Source organism: Struthio camelus, chromosome W, assembly GCF_040807025.1.
Source record: "Struthio camelus isolate bStrCam1 chromosome W, bStrCam1.hap1, whole genome shotgun sequence".
NCBI lineage: Eukaryota > Metazoa > Chordata > Aves > Struthioniformes > Struthionidae > Struthio > Struthio camelus.
The window spans coordinates 2,739,472-2,758,440 of NC_090981.1; the positions used below are offsets into that span (position 1 = coordinate 2,739,472).

The following is an 18,969-nucleotide window of genomic DNA, read 5'->3' on the forward strand; positions in this document are numbered from 1 at the left end:
ACAGCTGTACAATCCTCTTTTCACGGTCCAAAACCTTCTTCAGATCCCATTTCTGACACAATTTCTACTAATATTGTGGTTTAGGTCAGGACAGACTAAACACGCGCATTAATTATTATGCAATAATTGGATCCATGTAAAGCAGTTTGAGATATTTATTGCCTCTGTGAAAGAGTGATTAATAATGCAAATAACACTACAAAGTTACAGAAAACAGGTTATCTCTATTTCCCCTTTCCTTGCTGACAGGAACAGGGGTTGTCAATAGTTGGGAGGAGTAGGGTGGTAAGCTCATCTGTGCAAGCTTGGTCCCAGGTGTCCCCAAAGGTAGAGTCTCTCCCATTTGGGCTGAGGTGGATGAGTTTTATGAGGTGGAGAGCATCTTCCAGATTGCTTGATCTTTACTGGTTGGTGGACTGCTCGAGCTGTTGCTTGTTGATTGGTGTAGCAAGTTGCCAGGCAAATATTCTTGTATAAGTTTAGTTCTGCTATTTCTACCAATTATGGAGTTTTTTCATAACACCTGCCTAATTGTGCTTTATCTAACAAATGTTATATCCCTAACAACTACATAGCAACATACCAACAGTCAAACTGTGGGCCTCTGACATCAGCCTAATTACTTGAGTGACACCAGCTCAGTAGGGCAAGACAGACATACACGAGTCCATGGGACTAGATGGGATACATCTGAAGGTACTGAGGGAAGTGGCTGATGTCATTGCAAGGCTGTTCTCTATTATCTTTGAAAGGTCATGGCAGTCAGGGGAGGTTCCTGATGACTGGAAAAAGGCTAATATCATGCAAATCTTCAAGAAGGACAAGGAGGAGGATCTGTGGCGCTACAGGCTGGTCAGGGTAACCTCATTCCCCAGGAAGGTTATGGAGCAAATCCCCCTGGAAGACGTTTTCAAACATGTGACAGACAAGGAGGTGATTGGGAACAGCCTGCATAGCTTTACCAAGGGCAAATCATGCTTGATCAACCTGATTGATTGCCTTCTACAATTAGATGACTGGCTGTGTGGATGAGGGAATAGCAGTGGGTATAGTTTACCTTGACTTCTATAGCAAGGCCTTTGACACAGCGTCCCATAGTACCCTTATACCCAAATCGGTGAGATATGGACTGGACAAGTGGATTATAAGGTGGATGGAAAACTGGCTGGACTGTCAAGCTCAGAGGGTTGTGACCAGTGGTACAAAGTCCAACTGGCAGCCGGTTACTAGTGGTGTTCCTCAGGAGTCAATATCAGGGGCAATCTGTTTAATGTCTTTATTAACAACACGGACGATGGGACAGAACGCGCTCTCAGCAAGCTCATGGTTGATAAGCTAGAGGGTAAGGCTGCTATTCAGAGGGACCTCTACAGATTGAAGTGGGCTGAGAGGAACTTCATGAAGTTCAGCAAAGGAAAATTCAAAGTCCTGACCCTGGGCTGGAATAACCCCACGCAACAGGACAGGCTAGGGGCTGACTAGCTAGAAAGCAGCTCTTTGCAGAACTAGTAGACAAGTTTACCACGAGGCAGCAGTGTGTCCTTGCAGCAAAGAAGGCCAACTACATACTGGGCTGTATCAGCAAGAACGTATCCAGTAGAGTGAGGGAGGTGACTACTCCCCTGTATTTGACAGTTGAGAAACCACGGCTAGAGTAGTGTCCAGTTTTGGGCTCCCCAGTACAAGAAAGATATTGACATACTGGAGTGAGACCTGCCAAGGCCACCAAGATGATTAGGGGGCTGAGAGAACTGGGCTTGTCCAGGCATAAGGAGAAGGCTAAGGGGAGGCCTTTTTGCTTTCTACAACTACCTGATCGGAGGGTACAGAGAAGATCAAGCCAGACTCTTCTTGGAGGTGTAGTCTTTGGATGAGTGGCAACCAACACAAGTTGCAACAAGGGAAATTCCTATTAGATTTTAGGAAAAAAATTACCATGAGGATGGTCAAACAGTGGAACAGGGGCCCAGAGAGGCTGTTTGATCTCCATCCTTGGAGATATTCAAAACTTGACTGGACAAGGCCCTGAGCAACCTGCTTTAAGTTGGCCCTGGTTTGATTGAGGAGTTGGACCAGAGACCTCCAGAGGTCTCTCCCAATCTCATTAGTCTGTGATTCCGTTTATATGATCATGGATACAAGCGTAACCAGCAGACCTTAAAGGCACTGGTTGTGTAACATGAAGACAGAACTCTTTTTGGTTGCATTTTGGACTGCATGCTGATGAACAAATTTGAAAAACGTGACCGGTGTTATAACAAAAACTTTTGGTGTCAGGATCAATTTTTTTTTTCTTCCATTGAAGAGAACTAAGAGACTTGTCATGTTTGACTTAATTAAGAATTTCTTGCATCTAGTGGGTTGTATTACAATCATAGGAATTTCTCAGGCTATGTTGTTGATTTTTCTTCTCCAGAGGCAGTCCATGGTCTCTTTCTCTCAGCCATGCATTAGTCCTTAAACTTTCTTTGCACCTGTGCCTTCTCAAAATGTATTCTTGTTTTTGCTGCTTTGTGAACTACAGATAAGTTTTAAACAAACAAAAGGCTCAATAGGTGGTAGAGTATTTTTAATGACTGTGTAGATGTCAGCTGTTATTTTGGATTTTACTGGGACTTGCTAGAGGAGTGAGGTAGGGATGTGTGCACACACACAGAGGATGGGGCCAGACTCTTCTCAGTGGTGCCCAGCGACAGGACGAGAGGCAACAGGCACAAACTGAAACACAGGAAGGTCCATCTGAACATGAGAAAAAACTTCTTTACTGTGAGGGTGACTGAGCACTGGAACAGGTTGCCCAGAGAAGTTGTGGAGCCTCCATCCTTGGAGATATTCAAAAGCAGTCTGGACAGGGTCCTGGGCAACCTGCTCTAGGGGACCCTTCTTGAGCAGGGGGGGTTGGACTGGAAGGGCCCTTTGGAGATTATCTGACCTCAAACGTTCTGTGATTCTGCATGTGTGTACCTACAGTAAAGTAGTGTTTTGAGGAGGTTTGACTCTTATGCACTCCTTTACAATAATGATAAACATGAATATATTTTTTTAAACACAACAACTCTGGATTAAAAAAAAAATCTCAATTCTCATCTCAGTCATATTTCCCTTGCAGAACCTCTGTCATCCTGAAAGTTCTTCAGCAGTTTGTAGAGATAGGGAAACAAAGCAATCAAATCTTACATTTTAAGTATAAAAAAAACCCCTGAGAGTATGAGTTTGGGATGTTTAAAATTTTAACTGCAAGCCTGTCCCTTCGAGTGTTGCTGAGCCGCATTTTACAAAACTTGCTTGTTCACGTTGTTTTTGAACAGCAGTTTCATATACACATAGCATGAGACTGAACTTATGTATCTAGCTAACTACAGTATTGTTGTCCTTGTGCTATTCTCTTCATCTAAGGTTTTTTACAAGTCTCATGTTTTAACACAGACTATAAACTATTTTAAGTGGAGACACTTCTGTCAAAGAGCTTTGTGTTGACTATACAGCCAACTCAAAGTTCTGTGAAATCATGGGTTGGACACTAAAAATCCAGGAGTTGGCTTAAAAAATTATTAAAAATATATATATATATGGCTCTTTTTTCCTTTTTTCTCTAAGGAAACCTTGCACTGTCAATGATTTCTGCCTGTGGCTGGTCTGTGTTTTGTCAAGCATTCTTACAAGATCTTTGGTTTGTCCTCTTATGGTCCAAAAGAGGAATGTGGACCGCAAAGATGTATAAAAATGGTGTATGTCAAATTCCTTGTAAATCTTACAAAAAACTTTCCCCTAACAGTTTCTCACTATTTTTTCTGTTAAAGTTTTGAAAAGTGGATATTTTTAGGTAGCCCTTCTGCAAGGAAACCATGAGACAATGCAGCTTTACAAATGAGACTTTTTCTACTTTTTTCCTTTTTTTTTTTCCAAAAAAAAAACGTGTCTGCGCAGTGGGAAATTGGAGACTATTTTTTTTTCCCCACAACATACAGGCTCTGTACATGTATTCATTTGCATGTTAGCCAAAAACTGTTCCCAGCTTCTAATTATTTTGTTTGCCATATTGGGGGAGGGGCTTTCAGTACAGCTTAGCAATTCTCCAGATGGCAGTTGATGATTAAAAAAAGTCATTTGTATCATATGAAAGCAGCCAGGAGTCCCAGTTTTCCAGTGGTATAAAACATGCAACTCTTATCTCCAGCAATCTTTGAGAATTGTTGCTAAAGTCATGATGGAACTGAACATGGCAGAGGAGGAAAAGCTAAGACAGTAATGTGATTATGAAGTCTGATATGTCATGGACCAATACAAATTACTAGACCAATTATCAAGAGTTTTGACATGGTAATAAGGCATATATTATTTACAAAGTGGCTTTATTCCATCAAAATAGACTTACAACTGCCCTGGAGATGATAAAGCAAGGAACAGAAGAGAAAAGGATCTACCTGGGTTTGCTAAGAAAGGAGGACTGCCAACCTTTCATCCTGTTAACAAAACATATGGGCAGCATAAATACATGTTACAGAAGTTTGTAAAATAAAACAGGGTATCTATGTTGTCAGTTGTTCTCTTTAAATTGTGTAGATTTTAATTTTGGTTTAAAGACACTCCAAGAAGCATAAAAACAACATCAGCATCACCCTCCCCCCCATATTTTCTGAGCAAGAACACTTTCATTGGCAATGTTAAGTGTGTTTCTGGAGGAAGACAAAACACACGAAACAAAACTTTACAGTGTGAGTAAGTTTTGTTAATGTATTTAAGAATACATTTGCATGAATACAATCAAACATTAGTTTTTCATTCTCCTTGGACAGAAGTCTCAGGGCTGGTAAGCCTTTGCAGAAGTATGCTCTGCCACATGACAGAATGTGGCATGAAGAAACCTGTGAAAAAAACTGAAGTTGGCAGAAATTCCAGTATAAGCAAAAGTAATATCAATAAAACAATGTTTTGCCTTCTTCACCTTGGATTTTTCCACTCACTGTTGTTATAAACTTATCAATGAAAGGGAATTATTGTTTGCTAGCTACACAAGGTGCTGAAAATTATTTCATAGTAGAGGGCACATGACAAGACTATCTTAACATGAAATGTGTAGCTTTTCCTTACTTAAGTTTGTGCATATGTATTTTACTGCATATGCTTATTTTGGATTGATGAACCAGTGCTAATTTTGGTCTCTAAGTGTTTAAAAAAAAATCCAGGTGAAGTTATTGCTGGCACATTGAAAAATGTCTCTCTGCTGCTTATTGTCAGAATTAAATACAAGAGCTGTCTGACACAGATGTTTAGCAAGTAAATCTCACTGCCATGTAGAAGTAACTTCTGGCTGCTACATTTGTCTATATTTTTAGTGTTCATAAGAATTGTGTTTTCATTTTAATGACTTTTTTTTCTTCTTTCACCTCCTTTCTCTTGTAGGTAGCATTGGCACTTCCTCTCAATGCCAGTCAATCCATCAAGATCACATTTGCAGTAATGAAAGTGACAAGGTGAGGTTTGCATAAGTGTTCCATTTACAAAAATGCATTTTTGTTTTAATGAAACATATTGCTTTTATTGTACTAATAGTTTTTTTTTTTCCTCCAGGCCCGGTAGCTAAGTGTCAGAGTCCAGTACTCTGACCAGGCTCTTTTAGATATTCCACACATAGAGCATGTAATGTTTAATATAAAAGTTTACTTTGAAGGTATTTGATGTTACATGGGATTTTTGATTTAGCAGAGTGATATAGCAATATATGGAAATCACAATACAAGTGTAAGTTACACTTAGCAAAATCTAACAATTGCAATATACAGTCCAATCACAATACCAATGGGATCCCCATGACCAGCCTCTACAATACGCTCACCATCACGACACTGGATGTCACCAGGAAGGACCACCTGGGCTGAAGCCAGTTCAAGCCCATTGCTCTCCTCAAAATTATTTTGTTAGTTGTTCAGGTTTTATACTCTATGCTGAGCTGCTGAGCCACATATACACCTTCCCCCTTCCCCCCCCCCCCCCTGCTGGATGCTGGTCTGGCTAATTCAGGGAGAAACATTAACACCAGTTGATTCACTCAACAGATACAGCTGCTTATCTAAAACAAAGGCCACCCTCTGGTCCCCTTTGGGTTGAGATAAAGTCAGCTTTCTGTGCCACAGCTGTGGTTAATGAGTCACACCCTATATTATTCCTGAGCTTCATGGGCACTTGCCCTTGTCCATTTCTTCTGGGCCTTCTCCCATTGTAAGGGTTTATTGGTTGGTTATACTAACTTTCAGTGTTACACTTTGAAATCTCTTTGACCTTTTAAGAAGTATATGTATTTCATGCAAGGCAATCTTTTAGTTGATTAAAGGAATGTTTGTCTTGTATATTTTTCTTCTTGCTTGTATTTCCTTGCTATTCTAAATATTGGTTGTTTGCCATACTGACACTCACAAGTAATAAAGAGCAGAAATATCATCATTGTTAATACTTTTAGGCGCAGTAACATGTCTTACTACTATTACTTGCGACTGCTGAGGTTTGAGCTAGTTAACAATGCTGAGAAGTTTTTGCAATGGCTTTAGTTTCCTATATTTGGAGACAGGAACTCCAGGTTTTACAGACAGGAACCTACTGTTCATTACTGTACCTTTAAAATATCAACCTATCTAGCACCATGCAAGTTTTTTCCTAATCTTTTGGCAAGGGATCATGCTCACGCACAGGTTTGCTTTCAGTCTGTAGAGATATGCATTGGAATTGTTAAGTGTTCAGTGAGGCTTGGATCAGTAATATATGTGTGGAATACAGAGGGGAAAAGTTTTCAGGTTGAATTACTGTCAAGACTTGCTTTTATGTTTCTGCTCTTGTTTTCTTTCTTAAAATTTCTTCTCCTTAATAATGCAAATTGATTAACATTAGTCCAACATGTATTACATTATTTGCAAGTATTACAAGGTATAATAAGCTTTCTTGCTGCCTTGGCAAGCCTGGGAAAGGGCACGCATTAGTCAAACTTAATTAATCTTTCTTAGGAGTTGGAATGCTAGCTGCCCGTCAGTGTCCTGATAACCACACAAATCCTTGTGTTTTGAATTGGTGGAGTAACTTAAGAATTATGTTGTTTATAGCATTTTCAGCTCATCCCAAAGCCAAGTTTCTTTTCAGAGTGACTTTGACTACCTTTTTTCAGAATTTGGAAGTATGTCCCAGGTTTGGGGTCTAGTTATCTTACAAATATTGAACAAATATGCTAGTTACAACTTGGTTATATATATATTTATATTTATATATTTAAAGCTTCCAGTTGATTTGGTGATCATTGCCAGGGAGCAGAAAGAATGGCTGCTGCACAAGAGCAGGCAAGCTGGGAGCTGAGGATGACAGCAAGGCAGATAGGGACAGTGGCCTCACCAACAAGGGGCACAGTCTTGTAGCACCTGAACAAGGAGAGCAGAGCAGGTCTGGTGACAGTAACCAAGGTCAGCCACAGTCCAGTGATAGCCAGGCAAGGCCATAGTGATGAGGCAGGTCCGAGGTCAAGCCAGGAAGTCAAGTCAGCAAGGCAAGGACAGGATCAGCAAAGTATATAACCAGGCACAGATGTACATAGTATACCTATGATGTAGCTCAGGCAAGGACTAAGGGCCTGAGCTTAATGCAGCTTCTGATCAAAGGGGGTGAGGTCCCCACTGAGGCTTCTCCCAGCTCTTTCTCACACAGCTCTTTTCCAGCAATCTGATCCCAGGTTACATGGCTGTGCCATATCAGAGCTGGCCTTGAGCATAGGCAGCCAAACCCTTGGTGAGGGGAAGAGGTTGCAGAGTCTTTTGGCATACTCTGGGTTCTGGTAGTCATACATTGTGGTAGAGACAGTTACTTTCCCTTATGGTGTTTCCAAAGTCTGAAAAACTTTCTAACTAAAAGAGGAGGAAAAAAAATAGTCCAATTACTTTAAATTATTTTCTTTTCCTGTGGTGTTGGATCTAGTTTCAAAGAAACTTAGAGACGATGTTGTAGCTTTGCCTTCTGTAATGGGTTTCTTCAATAGGAAGCCTTTGCTGTACTCCTTGGAGACTTGATAGGGTTGAAGGTCACTTCTAGGTGATACATTAGAAGTATGGAACAGATAGAGGAAATGTGGAAGAGAGAAAAGAGGTATTAGAATTGAAGATTCTGTGGTCAGGGTTCAGTTGTGCAGTTACTGTGTGCTATTGCATACTCACCCACAGAGTATTAAAGAAACTGATTTATTGGGATCTTCTTCATAGGGTAATGCTCATGTGGGGAATCTCTCAAACAGGATGGCCAGTTGCTGTCTGGATGATGACAGGAATCTCCATTACAAGGGTCCTTATAACGGTGTCTTCAGCTAGATCGGATGAGACTCCCCAAACTGTTGTCCTGTAAATTCTCATAAACCAGCTGGGTCCTGATCCTACAAGACCACTCTTAGCACATGCATGATCAGTTTCTATTGAGTAGTTAAACTATCTTAACTATGTAATCTTATCCTATCCAATAGTAAATATATCTAAACATACAAATAGCATCTATCAATTGGTCATTAAATTTAGCTGTACAAAGGAGAAACTGCCTCTGGCATTCCTGTCAATCAGTTGATTATCTTATTAACATGAAGCCAAGACTGCCTGGGAGGGGGGGTGTTCCTTTATCAATTGGTCAATTATCTCATCTAGGCAAAAAATGGCTGGGGGGGGGGGGGGGAAGGTTCTTGGGAGTGCCGTATTGATGATTGATGGATTGAGTATGTGCATAGGCCTTATACACTACAGTTATAATTATGCAGCTGGGTAAGTTTAAATTCCCCAGGTTTTGCCAAACTGCCAATACATCTGTTAGTGGTGATGTTTGTAGAAAACAGCATAATGAAGTTTCTTTAGTTCCTTTTACATGTTGTATATTCATAATTTTCTTTTGTTCCTAGTGAACTGTATTCCAAGAGGATTCTTGGGGGAGGAGGGGGGAGCAGGCAGTGGTAATTTCCTTTCAGAACTATGCTAATGTACTAACCTCCAAATTGGAACTTCCTTCCTTTTTAACACTCTTCACTTTCTGTCATTATGTTGAAGATCAGCTCTTTGTTAGAGGTTGAGTTAAGAGAAAATTCAGGGAAGATAATTATGTAAGGGTAATTAAAACTGTTTTAATTCCAGTTGGGAATTCCATTTTGTTTGTATATCACAGAATTTTGGGAGGGGGGAAGGAAGCATAGCTGGTTTAAATTCCAGAAGAGTATGTAGCTTTTCTGAGTTATATGGCATATGATCTGCCTCTATATTGATAAAAGAAAGGGACTAGAACTGTTTTTTGTTTTCCATGTTTATTAGAAGGCAGAGGGAAGAATCCATCTTTCTTATTGGTATTGATTATTGTACTGAATTAGAACACCAAGTTGTAAAAGTTAATTAAAGTAGAACTAATCTAAACTTCAGGAAGAATACTTTTTAGAAGCATTGCAGAGATGTATGTTTTTTTCCCTCCAAATGTCAATTTTATGTGGTAGTATCTTTGATTTTTCCACAATAACATGTGGAACTGCCTTGCATTTTATAGGAGAATCTGATGATCCCCCAGTAAAATGATTGCTTCTTCTCAAGAGTGTTCAGAATTCTACTGAACTCAAGCGATAATATTGCTGTCTGAAAGCAGTTGGTTACAATACTAGGATATAATAGCAATCTCTTACTCCTCTCTCCTGATGTTCCATGTGAACAAGGATTTCCACACCAATTACTTCATTTTGTTGTCTTGGCACGCAAGAATCTTGAATTCATGTTCAGTGAGATCAGCAGGAAACCAAAGACTGGGATTTTTTCATGTGTGGCCTCATGACATTAAAAAAAGAAATCATTGTCCGGTAATACAAAGAACCTGTTTAACTTCACAGCATCAAAAATCAACACTTTGCAACTTATCCCTTATAAAGATGTAGCATATCATAGATATACAGTAGTTTACCATTGTACATGGTGTTATAAAGTAATTATAATAAAATAAGTCTTAAATTGCTGTTTTGGAGGTGGGAGCTTTGACTTATCAATGCATAAATTGGACAGACCCTTTTTACGCTTATAATTTCTTTGATTTTTTTTTCTTTGAAGTGTAACATGCCATTTAATACCAATGACTTTTAAAGGAATAGAATAATAATTTAAAGTGAGGCTGGAACTGTTATTCTTAAAGAAATGACAAAACTAGAGAAATTTCTTCTTGAAGCAGTGCATTTAGGGAAAAGTATTTTATAAAAAGAAAATGCTATTGCTTAAAATATTAGTTTGATTTAAAGCCCAAACAATTGCTTCCCATTAAAGGTAAATAGAGAGATATAAGTATATTATCTTTCATTGCCTTTCAACCATATTCAATTTATTTTGCTTTAAACATTTTTTCTCCCATTGCTCTTTATTTCAACACTGGTATATTTCCACCAAAATATGCTTCCCCTAGTTGAAAAGAAACATGTAGTCTGCAATATTTCTTTGCTTGCCAGTTGTCTTTAATTAGTGCAAGAACAAAAGCAATCTGATTTGAGGTTACTTTTATTTTTTCTAAGACTTTGTGTTTCACAGTGAAAAGTACTGCATAATGCAGCTTGTCATACTATGTTTACTTACAGAAAAATCAAATTTGAAACTTCTGAAATCATTGGGTCTTGATGGTCTAAGTATTTCTACAACATATGTGGTTAGACCTTCTCCCAGTCTTGGGCAAGACTGGCCAACCAGTTAACTGATTGTGTGTGCATTTAATTTCTCAATATTCTATTTTGTACACAAATCTCCAAAGATGCAACTTGTAGCCACTTTTGGAATGTCTCTTTCTCAGAGACCTCATCCAGCTATCTATTTCCTTAGTTCCTATGCAAATAAAAACAAACTGACCACCCAATAGTAATGTAAAAAATAAAGCACCATGGGAGCAAAACAGTGGAAATTTTTGTCAGCACTAAATGCTGCCAGATGAGACACTAAATAAGGGACAAATTCTTCCCTTAAGTTAAATGTTTATATCACAGAGTCACAGAATGGTTGAGATTGGAAGGGACCTCTGGAGATCATCTAGTCCAACCCCCCTGCTCAAGCATGGTCATCTAGAGCACATTGCCCAGGATTGTGCCGAGATGGCTTTTGAATATCTCCGAGGATGGAGACTCCAAAAACGTCTCTGGGCAACCTGTGCCAGTGCTCTGTCACCCTCACAGGAAAGAAGTTTTTCCTCATGTTCAGATGGATCTTCCTGCGTTTCAGTTTGTGCCCGTTGCCTCTTGTCCTGTCCCTGGGCACCACGGAGAAGAGTCTGGCCCCATCCTCTTGACACCCTCCCTTCAGATACTTGTACACATTGATGAGATCGCCTCTCAGTCTTCTCTTCTCCAGGCTGAAGAGGCCGAGCTCCCTCAGCCTTTCCTCATAGGAGAGATGCTCCAGTCCCTTAATCATCTTTGTAGCCCTCTGCTGGACTCGCTTCAGGAGCTCCATGTCTCTCTTGTACTGGGGAGCCCAGCACTGGACACAGGACTCCAGGTGAGGCCTCCCCAGGGCTGAGTAGAGGGGCAGGATCACCTCCCTCGACCTGCTGGCAACACTCTGCCTCATGCAGCCCAGGATACCATTGGCCTTCTTGGCCACAAGGGCTTATTTCTGGCTCATGCTTAACTTGTTGTCCACCAGGACTCCCAGGTCCTTCTCTGCAGAGCTGCTCTCCAGCAGGTCAGCCCCCAGCCTGTACTGCTGCATGGGGTTATTCTTCCCCAGGTGCAGGACCTTGCACTTGCCTTTGATGAACTTCAGGAGGTTCCTCTCCACCCATCTCTCCAGCCTGTCCAGGTCCCTCTGAATGGCAGCACAGCCCTCTGGTGTCTCAGCCACTCCTCCTAGTTTTGTATGATCAGCAAACTTGCTGAGGGTGCACTCTGTCCCTTCCTCCAGGTCATTGATGCAGAAGGTAAACAATACTGGCCCCAGGATTGACCCCTGGGGGACACCACTAGCTACAGGCCTCCAACTAGACTCTGCACCACTGACCACAACCCTCTGAGCTCTGCCATCCAGCCAGTTCTCAATCCACCTCACTGTCCACTCATCCAACCCACAATTCCTCAGCTTGCCTATGGGGATGTTATGGGAGACAGGGTCAAAAGCCTTGCTGAAGTCAAGTCAATTTCCCTTTGGTGAATCCATGCTGACTACTCCTGATCACCTTCTTGTCCTCCACATGCTTAGTGATGACCTCCAGGATGAGCTGCTCCATCACGTTCCCAGGGATGGAGGGGAGGCTGACAGGCCTGTAGTTCCTCGCTCCTCCTTCTCACCCTTTCTGAAGACTGGAGTGACCTTGGCTTTCTTCCAGTCCTCAGGCACCTCTCCTGTTCTCCAGGACCTTTCAAAGATGATGGAGAGTGGCCTAGCAATAACATCCACCAGCTCCCTCAGCACTCATGGGTGCATCCCGTCAGGGCCCTTGGATTTGTGGGTGTCAAGTTTGCCTAAACGATCTCTCACCCAATCCTCCTAGACCGAGGGAGAGTCTTCCTTTCTCCAGACTTTCTCTCTTGTCCCCAGGGTCTGGAATTCCCGAGGGCTGGCCTTAGCAGTAAAGACTGAAGCAAAGGCAGCATTCAATAACTCTGCCTTCTCTGTATCCCTCATCACCAGGGCCCCTGTCCCATTCAGCAGTGGGCCCACATTTTCCCTAGACTTCTTTTTGTTGCCGATATATTTAAAGAAGCCCTTCTTGCTGTCCTTGACATCCCTTGCCAGATTTAACTCCAAATGGGCCTTGGTCTTCCTAGTCACACCTCTGCATACTCGGATGATGTCCCTATATTCCTCCCAAGTGGCCTGTCCCTGCTTCCACCTCCTGTACACTTCCTGCTTCTCTTTGAGTTTTGCCAGGAGTTCCTTGCTCATCCATGCAGGCCTCCTGCTGCCCTTTTTGCTCGACTCCTTGCTCATTGGGATGCACTCATCTTGAGCCTGGAGGAAGTGATGCTTGAACATTAACCAGCTCTCCTGGACCCCTCTTCCTTCTAGGGCCTGATCCCATGGGATTCTTCCAAGAAGGTCCCTGAAGAGGCCAAAGTTTGCTCTCCTGAAGTCCAGGGTCGCGATCCTACTTATTGCCCTGCTTCCTCCTTGCAGGACCCTGAACTCCACAATCTCATGGTCACTGCAGCCAAGGTTGCCCCCAACCTGCACATCTCCAACCAGACCTTCCTTTGTTTGTTAGTGCAAGGTCCAGCAGCACACCTCTCCTCGTTGGTTCCTCCATCACCTCTGTCAGAAAGTTATCATCACTGTTATCCAGAGACCTCCTGGATTGTTTGTGCCTTGCTGTGTTGTTCCTCCAGCAGATGTCAGGGTGGTTCAAGTCCCCCATGAGAACCAGGGCCTGTGATCGTGTGGCGGTAGGCTGCTCCCACTTGGTGCTGGCAATTATGCCACCTGTGTGTCCTCAACTTTATCTAAAAGTGAAGCCGCATGGTCTCATGTGAACATCCTTTTGCTTGACAGTAGGAATGATGAATAGAATTGTTTTCTTCTAAGAAAATTCTATAAGAGCCCTAAAGACCAAAATGCTGGTGAACCTCACCACAGGCATGATCTGTGCAGGGTGCCATGTCCTGATTGAGAGGTCCGTCCAATGCTGTATCATCTCGGGGTTCCCAGCATCAGAAGGGACGTAAGATTTAATTGCTAATTTTTTTATTCCACTCCTATCTTTGAATATTCTGATTAAACATCGCATGATACTTAAAGATTCGCGTGAGCATTCTTTCTTACTGAGATCCGGAAAGAACCAGCACCTTCCCGGTGCATAACACCCAGTTACTGCAGCCCCCTGCAGAGCAATGGGTTGTGCCCCCACAAGTTCACAATGAGGATGTCTCCCAGGAGGGGCCACCGGCTGCACTCTCAAGCCCCTGGGGGGCATTTGAAAGCCCAGCTTTACCCCCCACTCTCAAATGTAGCAGGGGAGGGGTGGCAGCCCAACCCGTGGCTTCCACGGAGCATGTGCGGCAGTGGGAATGGCTGATCCAGAGGTTCAGGGCTAGGTGATATATGGAAGAAGATAGCTTTCTTAATTTATTCCAACTATCACTACATGAAGCTTATGAAGCATTTGTTCAGGTTGTAGAGCAAATTTTTGACAATTTATGCCAGCTGTTTGAACCTGGTGATTATGCTCAGCTCCATCTTGAAGCTGTCAGCATGCACGGCAATCCATACTCTCCCACTATTAATTTAAGCAATATGAACACAGAGAAATTTGTAGACTGGGTCAGTACTTTCCTGCAAAGTAAAAGAGAGCTGTGTTTTGATCAGACTTTCCACCTGGCTATCATTATTGTAAAAGCCGTTGGGGGCAAACGACACAGAACCCTACAGTCTATCCCCCGTTCTAAACTTACAGACAAAAAGTGACGCTATTTAACTGATCTAAATAACAGCGACAGTACTCTCTGTTTTGCTGGGAGTCTCTCAGCGCTTACAGCAGTGAGGGATCTGACATGCAGAACTGTTAAGCAGAGCAAAAGAGCTACATGACAAACTGAGGTGGTCTGTGCACAGGAAGGTCACGCTGCGTGACATCCCCTTGTTTGAGGATCTGCTACATGTTAATATACGCGTCATCCTCCGATCTGAGGGGAAAAAGGATCGGGGGATTTTTAAGCCAAACAACAGTCTTAGATATCCCAAGACCTGCCTCCTCCTTTCACATGAACATTATTATGGTGTTAAGGATGTCAGGAAGGTGTTTGGGGTGAGAAACTTTTGTACGCTTTGTCAGACATTGTATAATCATGGGCATAGCTGTAAATATTATTGCCGGCTCTGCTTGTCTCGAGGCTGTGCAGTTAACTTGGGGACAAGGATAAGGTGCCCTAGCTGCAGACTGCTGTGCAGGTCTGGGGAATGTTTCCAGAGGCACAAGGCTCTGGCTATTAAAAAAATAAATTGATTGCTTGGCTATGATTTTCTGTGAAAAGCCTGTGTGAAAAGCATCACAAATGTAGAGGCTGGAAGCGTGGAATGTGCTATGGACAGATCTGTAACATAAACCAGCACCAGTGCTTCATGCTCGTGATCAAAAATCGAGAAGCAGGGCAGGGCTACATTATCTATGACATGGAATGTATGCAGGAAACTGGGACACATGTCCTGAACTACATTTTTGCCATGGAGTCATCACTGGATGCCCCTTGGGATGAAGAAGAAGGGGCAGGAAGGAAAACTGAAGAAGGGGAGTTTAAAGGGGATTCATGCTTCTTGGACTTTATTCGGTTGTTTATGGACACAGTTTCAGTGCTACACTTTTCCAGTGCAAAATGGCAAAGGCTATGATGGCTACTTCATTGTTAGCCAGCTCCTGAAGGAAAAAAATGGACATGCAATTAATCACCCAAGGTGATAAACTCATGTGCATAGAAGTCCCCAGCCCTGAGTTTGTTTCATACTCTGTTAAGGCTCAGTGAGGGCCAGCTACTCCATAGGGAACAGGGAGGCGAGCACAATAATGTGGCTAGCAGGGCAGGGGCCTCACCAGCCACGGCCCAACCCCACAGTACCCAAGCAAGGCAAGCAGGACAAACCCAGAGATGGTAGCCAGGTTCTACCAAGAGTCCTGATCATCAAACAAGTTTGTAGTAATGAGGCATGTCCAACGTCAAGCCAAGACATCAATCCACAAGTCAGGGTCAAGATGAGGTCTGGTGAGGGTAACCAGGGTCAGGCATAGTCCAGTGATCGCCAGGCTGCTCTATAGTGATGAGAAAGGTCTGAGGTCAAGCAGGAAAGTCAATCTATGAGTCAAGGTCCAGATTAATAGGGTCCAAAGCCAGGTATGACTACATCTGAACTGAAAGCTAACACTTGACAACATAGCTCTGATATAGACCGAAGGCCCATGCCTAAGCTTAAATGGGTGGAGACCCCCAGGTGAAGCTGGTCAGGGCCATTAATGCCTATTAGTGCACTCAGGCTCCTGACAGACTTCAAATTTTTTACCCATGAAACTAAGCAGCCTTCCCCAAACTTTGGGTATCAAGGGCTGCAAAGGTTATTTTTCCCATTTTTCCAACACTGCTGAAAACCAAAGTTATGTAGGCCCTCTTCCACCACCGGAATATTATGGGGTGGACAGCAAGATTCTTGAGGAGAAAAAGCAATTCTTGGCATGGCACACAGCTAATCAGGAGGTTTTTGACTTGCAAAAAGAACTGAGTTACTATTGCCAGCAAGATGTAAAAATTTTTGAGGAAGGCCTGCAGATCATACAGGAATGAGATTATGGTGATGACCTGTCACACATTCTACGAGCAAGAGGGTGATGAACAGGTGAAGGCTTATCACTGTATACACTCCTTTCAGTATACTATGCTGGCCTCTGCTTGCATGCCCACGTACCGATTTATGTTCCTTAAACCTAACACGGTAGCACTCTTCCCTCCAGATGGCTATCATCAGAGGAAAAAGAGATATTCAACCCCCTCTATTTCATGGCTTATGTAGGCGGCCAAAAAGGAAAATATTCAGCTCTGTCAGGCGTTACAAGGTGGTGAATATCAAGTAGTACCCTACGTCTTTCATGGCTATGCGGTCATTGATGGGGTGTTGACAGCTTCTGAGTTTAATAGGTGCTTTTTCCATGGCTGTGTCGAATGCTACCGTGAAAATGACTGGAACCCTCTGGTGGGGGGCCACCTTTGAATATTTGTATTACACAACAAGCAAGCTCTTGTTTCCCTTGTGCTGCACTTGTGCTGAAACCTGCCAGGCCCTCTGCACCCGCAGGGATGAAGGAAGAGCCCTTGTGGGCACCTGGTGTTCCCTGGAACTGAACAAGGCTCTGGAGAAGGGCTACAGGGTCTGTGAAATCGCTGAGGTTTGGCATTTTGAAGAGAGGGGTAACAGCCCTTTCTCAGATTATATAAAACTTCATCTCCATCTGAAGCAGGAAGCTTCAGGCTACCCAGCCTGGTGCACATATGCTGACAAAAAAGCTAAATATATTGAAGATTACAGGCAGAAAGGAGAGGTTGTTTTGCAGCCTGAACATATTAAGAAAAAACCCTGCAAATTCCAAGTTGCCAAACTGTTTCTAAATTCTCTGTGGGGTAAATCTGGACAGAGATCCAACCTACCCAACACCACCATTGTAAGAGAACCAGATGAGTTGTACGGTTACCTTTTTTCTCCAGCTTATGACGTGTCCTCCTGTGATTTTTATCAATGAGGATACAGCCACTGTCTCATGGAAGCACACCAAAGGACACGTGACCCTGGAACACAACACTAACATTTTTATAGCTTGCTTCACCACAGCATATGTGTGCCTAGAGCTTTACGATCTCTTAGATGCCCTGCAAGACCATTGCCTATATCATGACACAGACTCTGTGATGTTCATGAATCGTCTGGGGGATTTGAACCCCCAACTTGGTGACTATTTAGATGAGCTGATGAGCAAATTATGCCAGATGACCACATGCCTGAGTTTGTGTTATCAGACCCTAAATCCTATGGCTACTTGCAGTTTGGAGGAAAGGGTTGTTTAAAAGTTAAAGGAGGCATTACTCTAAATGCAACCATCAGAGAAAAGATCAATTTTGAGGCATTGAGGGATCTCGTGTTTGATTACACCATAAATGCAGACAGTGACTATCCTGGAGAGAGTCCAGCGGAGGGCTACCAAGATGATTAGAGGGCTGGAGCATCTCTCCTATGAAGAAAGACTGCAAGAGCTGGGCCTGTTCAGCCTGGGGAAGAGAAGATTGAGAGGGGATCTCATCAACGTGTACAAGTATCTGAAGGGGGAGTGTCAAGAGGATGAGGCCAGCCTCTTCTCCGTGGTGCCCAGCAACAGGACAAGAGGCAATGGGCAGAAACTGAACCACAGGAAGTTCCATCTGAACCTGAGGAAAAACTTCTTCACTGTGAGGGTGACAGAGCATTGGAACAGGTTGCCCAGAGAGGTGGTGGAGTCTCCTTCCCTGGAGATATTCAAAAGCCGTCTGGATGTGATCCTGGGCAATATGCTCTAGGTGACCCTGCTTGAACAGGGAGGTTGGACGAGATGATCTCCAGCGGTCCCTTCCAACCTAAACGATTCTGTGATTCTGTGATTCTGTAAAAAGATTGTGATGGAGCATTTTTACAAAATGCATCAGCGTCTGATCATTTTGTACTAAATCATTAGAATACAGTTTTAAAAGCTGTTCAAAAGCTAGTCCCTTGTTACAGTGATGTAGGAAAAAGATGTGGTGGTATCTGCAGGCCTTAGAAAGGGGATGTTGCAGTTGCTTCCTTCGAAAAGCGATGTCTACAGTGTTCTGTTTTAAAAAGGACATGATGCTTTCAGGAAAGAGCACACTGTTTGAGGAATAGCCATACAAGTCAAAAATCTCTGCGCGGTCCTGATCTGCCAGGAAAATTGCTAGCCAGTGCTCTCCAAGCTGGTTATGTGGATGCCTAATCGCAACCACACTCACTGGTCTTGGCGAAACATGGGCTCTAGGGAGCCAGTCACTTGGGTACACGCCTAGAAATGTTTCTCTGGAGTAGCGATCTGCTGGAAAAAAAAAACAGGAACGTTGTTTAATGTCCATCTTCACATGTAGTCGAAAAGCACGTATCTCCTCCTGTCAGGGCCCTGAATGCACTAATAGGCCTTAAACCACCGCATCTTTTTCCTGCATCACCATAACAAGGGACTAGCTTTTGAACAGCTTTTAAAACTGTATTCTAATGATTTAGTACAAAATGATCAGATGGTGATGCATTTTGAAAAAAAATGAATATGGAGCTTTCCCTGTGAGCAGGGCACAAGCAGCTTTTGAGGAACTGAAATGGGCATTCACCACAGCCCCCATCCTAGACCACCCAGATCCCTGCTGGCTTTTCATTATGGAAGCAGATGCCTCCGACCGAGCCATAGGGGCCATCCTCTCCCAGAAAGTTGCCCCTAAACAGGAGCTTCACCCCT

General features: G+C 42.9%; 1 protein-coding gene across 1 annotated transcript in view; it reads left to right on the top strand.

The window, feature by feature from the left end:
- Positions 1-18,969, top strand: part of LOC104144433 (E3 ubiquitin-protein ligase RNF38) — a 198,983-nt gene that overhangs the window by 90,645 nt on the left and 89,369 nt on the right. Inside the window, 1 exon segment of the mRNA XM_068924678.1 lies at positions 5,404-5,474. Within this exon segment, the coding sequence (XP_068780779.1) occupies positions 5,404-5,474 (71 nt within the window).